At 36.9% G+C, this 14,914-nt stretch overlaps 1 protein-coding gene across 9 annotated transcripts in view; it reads left to right on the plus strand.

Moving 5' to 3' along the window:
• The window catches only part of PHF8 (PHD finger protein 8), a 178,891-nt gene that overhangs the window by 59,490 nt on the left and 104,487 nt on the right, over positions 1-14,914 (plus strand). For all 9 annotated transcript variants that reach the window (XR_013169558.1, XM_077146599.1, XM_077146598.1 and 6 more), the window contains 4 exons: positions 3,522-3,700; positions 3,981-4,066; positions 4,588-4,721; positions 5,344-5,657. Coding sequence is in view for 8 of the 9 variants with exons in the window: in XM_077146599.1 (XP_077002714.1) it covers positions 3,522-3,700; positions 3,981-4,066; positions 4,588-4,721; positions 5,344-5,657 (713 nt within the window). In the remaining variant the exon portion in view is untranslated. The remainder of the gene's footprint in view (positions 1-3,521; positions 3,701-3,980; positions 4,067-4,587; positions 4,722-5,343; positions 5,658-14,914) is intronic.

Consider the following 14,914-nt stretch of genomic DNA (forward strand, 5'->3'; position numbering starts at 1 on the left):
TAAGGGCCTTAGCTTTTTATATGCCTTTGATCTTGTAAATTGATTTCTAAGAATTTATTTCACAGAAATCCTTGCACATGTATACAAAGAGAAATGTTTAGTGTTCATTGTGTCATTGTTTGTAATAGTAGGTAATTGAAGACATCCAAACTATTCGTCAATAAGGTTTAGATAAATTATAATACATCTATAGGACAGAATACCATGTAGCTGTTAAAAAGAATGATATATTTTAATATTGTCATGGAAAGATGTCTGAGATACATCCTTAGGGGAAAAGGTTGAAAAATAGTATATAAAAGTAGTTCCATTTTTATTTTAAAAAGAATGTGCACACGTGTGTATATAAAAAATAATTTGTAGATTTTTTCTTTATTTTTAATTTAATAGTTTGAAGAGGCAATTTATGAAGTTTAAAATTCAAAAATCATTGAATGAGTATATTGTGAAAAATGTTGCTTTTACCCCTGTTCCCCAGTTAGTTCCTCCCTGCATGGACAGCCAATGTTAATGATTTCCTTCCAGAGATATTTATATACATTCAAGCAAATTAATATATTTGTTATATATTTCATACTTCTCACACCAAGCTATTAAAGGTGTTTATCTCTGGAAAGTAGGATAGGGGAAGGGGGAGAGGGAATTTTTACTTCAATAGTGTTTGAATTTTATACAATGAGTATGTATTACTTTTCTTAAAATAATTTTTAAAAGAATGCTTTTTAAAAGAATGAAATAAAAGCTGTTCACAATAAAAAGCACAAGCTTGAGGGTGGTGCAACAGTGGCTAACGAGGCAGAATTCTCACCTGCCATGCCAGAGAACTGGGTTCAACTCCCGGTGCCTACCCATGCAAAAAAGAAAAAAAAAAGCACAAGCTTGAGAATCAGACATTGCTGAGTTTGAAACACAGCTCTGGCACATATTAGCAGTGTGTACCTTGGCAAGTTAACCCATCCGAGGGTCAGTATCCTTATTATCTATTTTATAAATAAAACTTACCTTAGGGGTTTTGGAGGATTAAATGAGATAATGTACATAAAGTACTAATCACAGGGCCCAGCACATAGTAAGTGCTTAATAAATGGTAGCTTTTATAAATATGGTGGTGAAGTTAAAGATGATAAAAAATGATGATGATGACATGGGTTTGACCAGAAGCCAGGTAGGTCATCAGAAATCCTGAAATATATAGGGCATCAGATACTAAAGAGTAAGATTTAGAGAGGCTATTGAGTTTTGCCTTTGTCTAGACTCTATGGTAGACCTTCTGGAGAGGAGAAAATTGAGGGTTCTGAGGGTCCCTAATGGCTTTTGAGGATACAATGAGGCATTTTTCTCCCTCCGTTGCTTCTCTTACCTGCTGCAGATGCCAAAGGCTACTAGTAAGTGAATCAAGAAAATCAAAGTATAGAAATATTTACAGATGATATGATATCATGTCTGGGCTTTTCTCCAAAATAATCCAGTATTTTGGGAAGAGTGAGGTATAGATGAAACAAGATTGGCTATGTGTTGATAATTGCTAAAACTAAGCTGGGTGGTAGATACATGGGAGTTCATTATATTTTTATATTTTTGTATAAGTTTGAAATTTTTCGTGATCAGAAGCTAATAAAAGATCAGAGGATAAATAGCTAACATGTTGAGCATCTGCTCTGTGTTACATACTTATCTTAGCTGATCACAATGCATTATTTTATTTAGTCCTTATAACAATCCTGAAGGTAAGTGCTGTTATACTGTTTTAGTAATGTGGAAACTGAGGCCCAGAGAACTTAATTGTAAAATTAATTACCATTATTAGTTCATTTAATCCTCCCAACAACCTTATGAGGTAGGAAACAGGACAATTCAGTATCAATTTACTGAAAACCAATTCGCCAAATGACTATTTGTTGAATATATCAAGTGTACTGAATTACTGAAAGCTTGTTTCTTTTTATATCAAATATACTGATTTATCAGAAGCTTGCTTCTTTTCAACTGTCTTTAAAGTTTATAATGGTTAATATTGTTTATTATCTGTAACAGGATTGTTTTCAATAACTTTTGAGTTTTTTTTATCCCCCCCCTTTTTAACAGCTTTCCTCAGGTATAAATTATATACTGCAAAATACAATTTAATGACTTTAGTAAATTTTCGGAATTGTACACACATCATGACAATCCAATTTTAGAACATTTCCATCACTCTTAAAGGCTTCTTTCACGTAACACGATTTTGAGGTTTATCCATGTTGTAGCATGTATCAGTATTTCATTCCTTTTTGTGATTGAATATTATTCCATTGATAGATATACCACATTTTGTTTATCCGTTCATCAGTTGATCATTTGGATGGGTTCCACTTTTTGGCTATTATGAATAATGCTGCTGTGAACATTCACATGCAAGTCTTAGTTTTTGTTTCTCACCTTGTAGTAAAATTTGGGGTCATATGGTAACTCTTTAACTTTTTTTTAACAGCTTTATTGAGATGTAATTCACATCCAATACAATTCACCCATTTAAAGTGTACAATTCAATGGTTGCTATGTTTAACTTTTTAAGAAACTGTCAAACTTTTTTCCATGGTGGCAGCTTCATTTCACGTCTCTGTATTCTGGTCAACACTTTTCATTGTCTGTCTGTCTTTATTTAGCCAGTCTAGTAGATGTAAAATGATATCTCATTGTGGCTTCGATTTGCATTCCCCTAATGAGTAATGATGTCGAGCGTCTTTTCATGTGATTGTTGGCCATTTGCATATCTTCTTTGGAGAAACATCTATTCAAAATTTTCACCATTTTTATTTGGGATGTTTGTCTTATTATTGAGTTCTAGGAGTTCTTTCAATAATCTGGGTACAAGTCCTTTACCAGATACATGATTTGCAAAATGTTTTCTCTTGGTCTGTGACTTGTATCTTTTGAAGCACAAAACTTTTGAATTTTACCCAATCCTGGTCACAAGGATTTTCTTCTAGAAGTTTTATAGTTCAGCTCTTACTTTTAAATCTATGATCCATTTTGAGGTAATATTTGTATGTGACATGAGGTAGGGGTCCACATTCATTTCTTTGCATGTGGATCTTAGTTGTTCCCAGAACTGTACCATTTGTTGAAAAGATCCCCTTTTCCCCATGAAATTGCCTTGGCACTTTTGTCAAAAATCAATTGATCATACATTGAGGGTTTATTTCTGGACTCACAATTCTGTTTTCATTGATCTCCATGTCTATCCTTATGCTAGCATCATACTGTGTTGTTTACTGCAGCTTTATTGTAAGTTTTGAAATTGGATGATGTAAAGTCCTCCAATTTTGTTCTTTTTTTTTTTTGCCTCCCCACCCCAGAATGGCTATGCTAGGTCCTTTGCATCGCCATATAAATTTTAGGATCAGTTTGTTAATGTCTACCAAAAAGCTGGCTGTATTTTTATAGAGATTGCATTGAAACTGTGTATCAACTTGGAGAGAATTATCATCTTAATAGTATTGAGTGTGACTGTTTTTATATTCTCTTTCCCTTTTCCCTAGTACCAAGAGAATAAAGAGCCTATCCAAATCTCGGCGAGCCAAGATCGCGAAGAAGGTTGACAAGCCTAGGCTAGTAGCAGAACAGGTGATGGAGGACGAATTTGACTTGGATTCAGAGGATGAACTGCAGATTGATGAGAGATTGGGAAAGGAGAAGGCGACCCTGATAATAAGACCAAGTGTGTCTCTATTCTTTCTCTTTCCTTCCTCACTTGTTTTACATTTGTGTTTGACCTCTTTGAAAGCCTTAGATCTGATCTTGTTGATATCTGATTTACCACAACTCTGTAGGCTTTTATTGTTTACTCTAGAGATTCAAAATCTAATCCGTAACCATAAACCAGTTGTCTGTGGCCATTACTTCCAGGAAAAGTACATTCTTATTTTCTTTCTCCTGGGCATTTGACTCAGATGCTAATCTTAGCTTCATAACAAGTGCATTCAATTGTTTTTTCTTAGAATTTCCCCGGAAGTTGCCCCGCGCAAAACCTTGCTCTGACCCCAATCGAGTTCGTGAACCAGGAGAAGTTGAGTTTGACATTGAGGTAGGATCCTGCCCTGTATCTAGCCTGTTTATCATGGTCATCGAGACAAAAGGCAGATTTTCATTCTTATGGGGAGACAAAGAGATTTTATACATTCAATTCCTGAAGAGAGTGAACGATCATGTGCTGAGTGTTGCTTACCTACTGACTATGGAGAGACTTGAGGCAATTGAAAGATTACAATTTAGTTGAAATATTTTAAAAATCCTTTAATGCAGAGTAGAATAAAAGGCAGTTTGATGGCAGCAGAAAGAGTATCAGATTTGGAGCTGAGTGACAAATTATTTAACCTCACTGAGCCTTAGTTTCTTTATCTGTAAAATGGGAGTTCTAATGCCTGCCTTACAAAGATGCTGCAGAGATTAAAATGAAAAGATAAAAGAATGAATATTATGCTTGGTATGGGATCTATACTTTGTGCTCAGAAGATAGTAATATCAGGAGTAAAATTGTCAACTCTGTACTGAGGCCTTATTGGACCAACCCTGGGCAGCTGAGATGATATCCTCTCTCCCTAACAGGAGGACTATACAACAGATGAGGATATGGTGGACGGAGTTGAAGGCAAGCTTGGTAATGGGAGTGGAGCTGGTGGAATTCTTGATCTGCTCAAAGCCAGCAGGCAGGTGGGGGGACCTGACTATGCTGCCCTCACGTGAGTACTGGCTTTAATCTCTCCTTTCCAGGCCATTGGATAGTATTTCTCCCCACCCCTCAAGGGCTAGACCAGTCAGTCAGCAGATATTTGTTGAGGAATTTAAAGGAAGGAAGAATTATCCAGGACATTTGGGCTACAGGAATAAAGTAGACATGAAACCTGTCCTTAGAACTTAGTATCTGACAGAGATGTGATGTATTGACTTCTTGTAACTTGAGGACTTCAAGGAGGAATTTTGAGTACTTTCAATGTTGGAATGGAGGCTAAAAGTCATGGAAGAAGAACAGGATCTTTTCTGGGCCTTGTTAGTAAAAATAAAGAATGAAAAATGGGTGAACAGGGAAGGAAGTACTACTTGATCAGAATCAGGGGCTTCAGCTTCTGCCCCTTTTATTGCCATCTTGCCTGCTAAGAAGGACTGATACTTTCATGAAGATAATCTTTGATATTATTTTGACCCTTTAGTTTAATTGATTTCTGGTTTTTCACCTTGGTGGTTATCCCTTCTTCCTTCTACCCTGATCCCTGCAGCTGTTTTTCCTCCTCCATGACTATTCTGCTGACTGGTCCCTCTAGCACTAGAGAAACTCCCTCAGCATTTCTCCTCTGTCCCTTGCAGTGAGGCCCCTGCCTCTCCCAGCACTCAGGAGGCCATCCAGGGCATGCTGTGCATGGCCAACCTGCAGTCCTCATCATCCTCACCAGCTACCTCCAGCCTGCAGGCCTGCTGGACCGGAGGGCATGACCGAAGCAGCGGGAGCTCCAGCAGTGGGCTGGGCACAGTGTCTAACAGTCCTGCTTCCCAGCGCACCCCAGGGAAGCGGCCCATCAAGCGGCCAGCATACTGGAGAACTGAGAGTGAGGAGGAGGAGGAGAACGCCAGTCTGGATGAACAGGACAGCTTGGGAGCATGCTTCAAGGATGCAGAGTATAGTAAGGGCAATTGAGTCCTTGGGTCTAGGCCAGGAGGGCCCCCCAATCTCAATCCCTACCCCAAGAGAGGCCAGAATGTAGTGAGCAAATGCTTAGTCTTCAGCCTAATTTTTAGTTTCTCTGAAACATATTTTCTTTACCTGTACAATGGGCATAATTTACAGGTTGATGTAAGAAATAGAGATGATGCTTGCAGAACACCTGGCACAGTGCCTTAATTATGTGAGACCCTCTAGAAATAGTAACTGTTGTAATTAGTTATCATCTGTTTTTAACATTGTCCAAACTTTACTGCTGGTAACTTCTTCCTGAATTCTTCCCTCTTGCCTATTTTACCTCCAGCATTTGTTATTTCTTCCGTGTTGGAGGGTTCATCCCTTGTGAAGGTACATATGACCTTTCAGCAGGCTTTTTACAATTGAGATGTTTCTTTTCTTTTCTTTTTTTTCTATACTAGTTGCTTTATTTTATGTTCATTATAAAAAATCTATTTTAACATATAAACTCATGTTAATCATTCTGGATTATTTTAACTTTTTTATTGTATAGTATAACATATATACAAAGCAAAGAAGTAAAAAAGCAATAGTTTTCAAAACACTCTTCAAGAAGTGGTAACAGAATAGATCCCAGAGTTTGCCATGGGCCATCATACAATCCTCTCATATTTTTCCTTCTATCTGCTCCAGAATATAGGGAGGCTGGAGGGCTTAATTCTTTTTTATCATCACTATCGACTTTTTTTTCCTTCTTTTTTTGTGAACAATAGCATATATACAAAAAAGCTATGAAGTTGTAGAACATATTTCAGACTTTGACATGGGTTACAATTTCACGATTTTAGGTTTTTTACTTCTAGCTGCTCTAAAATACTGGAGACAAAAGAGATATCAATTTAATGATTTAGCATTCATATTCATTTATTAAGTCCTATCTTCTATGTGTAATTCAGGCATCACCTTTGATCTTTCTGTACCTCTCATTGGGGTTGTTTGGACTATGGCAATTCTAAATTTTTGGTCTTGGAAGCATCTGTCACTAATATGGGGTAGTTAGATGGAACTATCTGATGTTCTGGAGAGGCTGGGCTAGGTTTCAGGACTTACCTAGACCAGGGAGCCATCTGGAGGTTGTAGGTTTCTGGAAAGTTACTCTAGTGCCTGGAACCCTTGTGGAATCTTATAAATTGCCCTAGGTGTTCTTTAGGATTGGCTGGAATGGTCCTGGTTGGGGGTTGGCAGGTTACGATAGGTAACAAGGTCTACCTGAAGCTTGCATAAGAGCAACCTTCAGAGTAGTCTCTCAACTCTATTTGAACTCTCTCAGCCACTAATACTTTATTAGGCACACTTCTTTTCCCTGATTTGGTCAGGATATAATTGTTAGTCCCATGGTACCGGCTCTGGATTCATCCCTGGGAGTCCTTTCCATCGTTGCCAGGGAGACTTTCACCCCTGGATGTCATGTCCCACATAGTGGGGAGGGCAATGATTTCACTTGCAGAGCTGGACTTAGAGAGACTGAGGCCGCATCTGAGCAACAAAAGAGGTCCTCCAGAAGTAACTCTTAGGCATGCTTATAGGTAGTCTAAGCTTCTGTGCTACCTACATAAGCTTCAGAAGAGTAAACCTCATGGTCGAGGGCATGGCCTATTTATTGATTTGGGTGTCCCTAAAGTTTGACAAAGTATCAGCGGATTCCCTGATGGTAAGGTTTAATAGTTCCATAGTCTTTCTCCCCTCCCTCAGGGGACTTTGCCAATACTTTTTTTTTTAATTAATTTTTTCAATTTAAAAAAAATATATAACAGCAAACAAACACAAACATTCTTAACTTTTGATCATTCTGTTCTACATATATAATCAGTAATTTACAATATCATCACATAGTTGCATATTCATTATCATGATCATTACTTGGAATATTAGCATCAATTCAGAAAAAGAAATAAAAAGAAAACAGAAAAAAATCACACATACCATACCGCTTACCCCTCCCTTTCGTTGATCACTAACATTTCAATCTAAATTTATGTTAATATTTGTTACCCCAATTATTTATTTTTATTCCATATGTTTTACTCGTCTGTTGATAAGGTAGAGAAAAGGAGCATCAGAAAAAAGGTTTTCACAATCACACAGTCACATTTTTTGAAAGCTCTATTATTATACAATCATCTTCAAGAAACATGGCTACTGGAACACAGCTCTACATTTTCAGGCAGTTCCCTCCAGCCTTTCCATTACATCTTGACTAACAAGGTGATATCTATTTAATGCATAAGAATAACCTCCAGGATAACCTCTGGACTCTGTTTGGAATCTCTCAGCCATTGACACTTTATTTTGATTCATTTATCTCTTCCCCCTTTTGGTTGAGAAGGTTTTCTCAATCCCTTGATGCTGAGTCTCAGCTCATTCTAGGATTTCTGTCCCGCGTTGCCAGGAAGGTCCACATCCCTGGGAGTCAAGTCCCACGTAGACAGGGGAGGGCGGTGAGTTTGCTTGTTGTGTTGGCTGGAGAGAGAGGCCACATCTGAGCAACAAAAGAGGTTCTCTTTGGAGTGACTCTTAGGCCTAATTTTAGGTAGGCTTGACCTATCCTTTATGGAGTTAAGTTTCATATGAACAAACCCCATGATTGGAAGATCAGCCTGTTGCTTTGGTTGTCTGCACTGCTTGTGAGAATATCAAGAATTCCACTTGGGGGGGTTGAATTTTCCCTCTTTCTCACCATTCCCTGAAGGGGAATTTGCAAATACTTTTTTATTCACTGTTCAAATCACTCTGGGATTTATCAGGGCATCACTCTGGACAAACCAACAAAATCTCATGCCCTACTCAAGGTTCCATGTACTTATGGTGTTCAATTAAACTGTCTACATACGTTATATTAGGAAATGCACTAGTCAAAATATAAATTTTGTACAAAATAAAAATTTTTTGCTTTAGTCTCACACATAAGTTAAAATTTTAAAATATTAATTACCATCTATTTTCAGCACCCTACAGTAATGACATTCCTTTGTTCTTCCTCATGCAAAAACATTTTTAAAATTTTTAAGTTTAGTCACTATCATTATATACTCTAGGCATTCCTAGATTATACCATCTCAGTCTTTATCATCAATTTTTCTTTCTGATTTCATTTGTGCCCCCAGCCCTTCTCCCTCTATCATTCTCACATTCAGCTTCATTCAGTGTTTTAACATAATTGTATTACAGTTAGGTAGTATTGTGCTGTCCATTTCTGAGTTTTTACATTCAGTCCTATTGCACAATCTGTATCCCTTCAACTCCAATTACCCAATATCTTGCCCTATTTCCATCTCCTGATAGTCTCTGTTACCAATGAAATTCTCCAAGTTTATTCACTAATGTCAGTTCATATCAGTGAGACCATACAGTATTTTTCCTTTTGTTTCTGGCTAATCTCACTCAGCATAATGTTCTTAAGTTCCATCCATGTTGTTGCATACTTCATAACTTTATTCTGTCTCACGGCTACGTAATATTCCATCATATTTATATACCACAGTTTGTTTAGCCACTCATCCATTGATGGACATTTTGGCTGTTTCCATCTCTTTGCAATTGTAAATAATGCTGCTTTAAACATTGGTGTCCTTGCACTCATGTCCTCTGAGTAGATACCTAGCAATGGTATTGCTGGGTCATATTTTGCCAATACTTTTTGATTATCTGCTTAATATACTGTAGGATGTTTCCAGGCATTATAATAACCTATACAAGATTAAATGACCTCTTTATCGTTCTGTGCTCCTTGTTTTTCAGTTGTTCAAATGAGTTATACAGATAACTTGAATTAGATTATGCATTACAGAAAATATCAGTTCCAGATCAAATAACCTTTCTTCCATTTGTCTCAAAGAGTATAGACATTGTTTTACTTATCCCTATGTTCTGAATTACTTTAACTCCAACATGTTTGGCTTTGTTCTTATCTCTAAATAGCAGGTTATATATATAAAACAGCCTCTCAAAATCCAGAAATAATAATCACCCCTCCCCACTTAATGTGTCTGCTCTAAAACCTTAGAATCTAGGCTCCTGTTTTCTTATAAGCATTTTCTAAAGGTGACCATACCATTGCTGTTTTTTTGTTTCTGGCTTATTTTGTCTCACTAAATGTCCCACATGTTCATTCACATCGTTGCATGCCTCACAACATTGTTCCTTTTTGTAGCAGCACAGCCTTCATTCATAAGTATACACATTGTTCGCCATTCTACTTCTCCATGGGTGCATCCTTCAGCCACCTGCATTCATTAGGCATCATGTAGAGGCCCCAAGGTCCACAGTCCATCAACATTCTCAATTTTAAATCATTTCATTTTTCCCAAGAGACAGGAAACAAATAAACACATCCTCACCAAATAGAAAATCTAAACCTCCTCTTAACTCTTGTCCCTCACCCCATTATTTACCTCGGCTGTTGCTGTGGTAGTGCTGATGGTTTCCTTTTGAACATAGCTCATAGTATGCAAGAGCAGTTTTCCCCTGTACCCTGGACTTAAGCACTCTTTATACAAGAATCATATCTTCGAAGTAATTCTTGCAAGAACTGATAAATACTTCTAGTGTGATTCATGGGACATGTAGGTCTATACAACCCCCTTCAATCTTGTTCATCTTCAATATGTTAATATTACTTCTAGACCCACCTTTGCTCCTGTCCATTCCCTTACATTGAAGTTCAACCTCATTAGCTAATGGTTCACCCATCTCAAGCTTCTCTTCTATGTATCTCAAAATCCCCTGTATTCTGTATTATAAGTTTCTGACTATACCTTTATGCTAGTCATAAAAGTGGAATAATACAGTATCTGTCCTTTTGTATCTGGCTAATTTTACTCAGATTATATCCTTAAGGCTCATCCATCTTATCATATGCTTCAGGACGTCAGTTTGTCTTACTGCTGCATAATATTCCATCCTATGTATATACCACATTTTGTTCATCCGCTTAATCTGTTGATGGGCATTTGGTTTGTTTCCATCTTTTGGCGATTTTGAATAATGCTGCTATGAACATTGGTGTGCAAATGTCTGTTCATGTCGTTTTCAGTTCTGGGTATATACCAAGTAGTGCTATTCCTGGGTCATAGGGCAGCTCGATATTTAGTTTCCTAAGGAACCATCAAACAGCCCTCCATAGTGGCTGCACCATTGTACATTCTCACCAGCAGTGCATAAGTGTCCCAGTTTCTTCATATCTTCTCCAACATTTATAGTTTCCTGATTGTTTAATAGCAGCCATTCTTATAGATGTAAGGTGGTATCTCATTGTAGTCTTGATCTGCATTTCCCTTATACCAGTGAAAATGAGCATCTCTTTATGTACTTTTGAGCCATCTGTATTTGCTCTTCAGAAAAATGCCTATTCATATCTTTAGCCCATTTTATAATTGGATTGTTTGTTCTTTTGTTGTTAAGTTGTATGATTTATTTGTATATACAGGAAATCAAACCTTTGTCTGATATGTGATTTCCACATATTTTCTCCCATTGAGTTGGCTGCCTCTTCACCTTTTTGACAAAGTCTTTTAAGGTGTAGAAGCATTTGATTTTGAGGAGTTCGCATTTATCTAGTTTTTCTTTTGTTGCTTGTGCTTTGGGTGTAAGGTTTAGGAAGCTACTTCCTATTACTAGGTCTTGAAGATGTTTCCCTTCATTTTCCTCTAGAAGCTTTGTGGTGCTAGTTCTTATAATTGGGTGTTTGATCCATTTTGAGTTAATTTGTGTAAGGTGTAAGGTAGGGGTCTTCTTTCATTCTCTTTGCTATTGATATCCAATTCTTCCATGCCCAATTATTGAAAAGACTATTTTGTCCCAGTTTAGAGGATTTGGGGGCCTTTTCAAAAATCAGTTGACCATAGATTTGGTGGTCTATTTCTGCACTCTCAATTTGATTCCATTGGTCAATGCTTCTGTCTTTGTGGCAGTACCATGCTGTTTTGACTACTATGGCTTTATAGTAGGTTTTAAAGTCAGGGAGTGTTAATCCTCCCAGAGATGTTTCTTTTTTATAAGTTAAGAGTTATCGAGTACCTGTGACGAATAAAGCACTTTTTTGTACAGTGCAGGTGACATTAATATGGGGTTTGCTTTAACAGTTTTCAAAAATTGTACAAGTTGGATAAATATTCATTGACTAAACTTAGAAGACAAGGAAAGCAAAAATTCCCTTTGACTAACACCCTTCCCACTCAAGCCCAATTTGTTTCAATTTGATGTACACCTTTCATTTTCTTGTGTTTGCACCCATAAATAGATGTATATAGATAGAGATATAATTTTATTTAGTGTGTATGGTTTTACAGTTTGCTAGGGTATCTTTCAACATCAGTACATAGAGATCTGCCTTATTGATACAAAGAGATACAAATGCTGCATTGTATTCTATAGCATACTGCACCATCATATGTTTAACCATTCCCTGCTGATTGACATTTAGGTTGTTTCTGATTTTTACTGTTACTAACAATGTTGCAGTGAAAATTCTTATAAATAATCCTTTGTGCCTGTGTGTTAGTTAATATCTGTCTAGGATAGGTAAACTTGCTGTGTTGAAGAGTATGTACAAGATAAATGTTAATAGATAGTGCAAAAATCCCCTCCAAAAGGGCCAGTATATTATCAATGTATGAGAATGCATGTTGCCCCACAGCCTTACCAGTGGTGAATAGTATCAGCCCTTTTACGTTTTGCCAAGCTGAGGGGCAACAAAATGGTGTTTCAGCTTTTTTTATATGTTAATTGGTTATTTTTTATTCTTTTTCTGTGAGTTACCTATTCAGTCCTTTGTCCATTTTTCTATTAGAATGTTTGTCTTTCCTATTGATTTGCAGGGATTCTTCATATATTCTAGATTTGTTGAAGTGTTTTGTTTAGTTTTTGTTTTTTTTCATCACATAGTATATTCATCACCACGATCATTTCTTAGAACATTTGCATCAATTCAGAAAAACAAATAAAAAGAAAACAGAAAAAAATCATACATACCATACCCCTTACCCCTCCCTTTCATTGATCACTAGCATTTAAATCTACTAAATTTATTTTAACATTTGTTCCCCTTATTATTTATTTTTAATCCATATGTTTTACTCATCTGTCCATAAGGTAGATAAAAGAACTATCAGACACAAGGTTTTCACAATCATGCAGTCACATTGCGAAATCTATATCATTATACAATCATCTTCAAGAAACGTGGCTACTGGAACACAGCTCTACATTTTCAGTCTGTTCCCTCTAACCTCTCTGTTATGCCTTAACTAAAAAGGTGATATCTATTTAATGTGTAAGAATAACCTCCAGGAAAACCTCTTGACTCTATTTGGAATCTCTCAGCCATTGACACTTTATTTTGTCTCATTTCACTCTTCCCCCTTTTGGTCAAGAAGGTTTTCTCAATCCTTTGGTGCTTAGTCCCAGCTCATTCTAGGATTTGCGTTCCACGTTGAGGAAGGTCCACACCCCTGGGAGTCATGTCCCACGTAGAGAGGGGGAGGGCAGTGAGTTTACTTGTTGTGTTGGCTGGGAGAGAGAGGCCACATCTGAGCAACAAAAGAGGTTCTCTTGAGGGTGACTCTTAGGCCTAATTTTAAGTAGGCTTAGCCTATCCTTTGTTGGGTAAGTTCCATATGAACAAACTCCAAGTTTGGGGGCTTAGCCTATTGCTTTGGTTGTCCCCATTGCTTGTGAGAATATCAAGAATTCTCCCTTTGGGGAAGTTGAATTTTCCCCCTTTCTCACCATTCCCCCAAGGGGACTTTGCACATACTTTTTTATTCACCGTTCAAATCCTTCTGGGATTTATTGCAGCATCAGTCTGGACAAACTTGCAAAATCTCACACCCTACTCAAGGTTCCATGTACTTACAATGTTCAATTAAGCTGACAACCTAAGTTATATTAGGGCATGCACTAGTCAAAATTTAAATTTTGTACCAAATAAACATTTTTTTTGCTTTAGTATCACATATAAGTTAAAGTTTTAAAATATTACCATCTATTTTCAACACCCTGCATTATTGACATTCCTTTGTTCTTCCTCATCAAAACATTTCTAAATTTGTACATTTAGTCATTTAGACTCTAGTCATTCCTAGATTATGCCATCTCTGTCTTTATTGTATACTTTCTGTTGAAGTGTTTTTTAATTTAGTCTGTTGCTTGTATTTTAATTTTTTATTGTGTCTTTTAACGGAGAATTTAATTTTAATATAATGATTTTTCAGTTTTCTGTAGTTCTTGTATTTTATGTCTTGTATAAGAAGACTTTGTGCTCTTATACTTTCACCTAAAACTTATATAGGATTTAAAATTTTAACTCTTTATCTGGAATTAAGTTTTGTGATTTGTGGGAGGTAATGCTCTAACTTTATTTTTTGATGTGGATCGTTATTTACCTCAGCACTGTTTATTGACTAAGTTCATCGTTATCCCCGTGTTTTGAAGTTCCACCTTTGTCATAAATCAAATTTCCATATATGTGGATTTTTCTACTCTACTCCCAGTTCTGTCCCTTTATAACCATGTGACCTTGGGAAGCTAGTTAACCTTTCTGTGCCACTCTGTGATAATAAACCTATGTCATAAAATTGTTGTGAGGATTAAATGAGTAACTATACATAAAGCACTTAGAACAGTGCCCAGCATGTGGTAAGTGCTGTGTGTTAGATATTATTGTATTATCATGCTCCATAAAATCAATTTATCTGTTCCTTTAGCAATACTATGTAGGCTTGTTAATAGGAGCCGTGTTTCCGGTAGGGTAGATCCTGTCTGCAGAACATGCTTTGGACTTTAGGAGAGTGGAGATGCTCAGCAAGCCCATCATCTTTGGGCTAAGCCATGATTGATCCTGTCAAGCTACGCTGGACACTCATCCCACCTACAGCAGTCATTCACATCCACCTACAACCAAAATATCTGTACCTGCTCAAACTAGCCCTCTCATAACAAACAGCTCACTCAGCCTCTACTTCCTCCTATTTCTCCTTGTTTTGCCCAGCACCGCTGGAAGTGCAGTTTAACAAAGAGAGACCCTCTGTTCTTATTTTTCCAGCATTTCTAGGCTATTTTTAAGCTTTTTTTTTCTCTTTCAGATGACTTATAGAATCAGAAATTTACCTGAAAATTCCTATTAGGAATTTTGATGATCATTGTATAGCATTTTTAGATTAATTTATGGAAATTTACACCTTCAGAGGACTTTGTTCTACAACA

The sequence above is a fragment of the Tamandua tetradactyla genome, chromosome X (genome assembly GCF_023851605.1).
Source record: "Tamandua tetradactyla isolate mTamTet1 chromosome X, mTamTet1.pri, whole genome shotgun sequence".
NCBI lineage: Eukaryota > Metazoa > Chordata > Mammalia > Pilosa > Myrmecophagidae > Tamandua > Tamandua tetradactyla.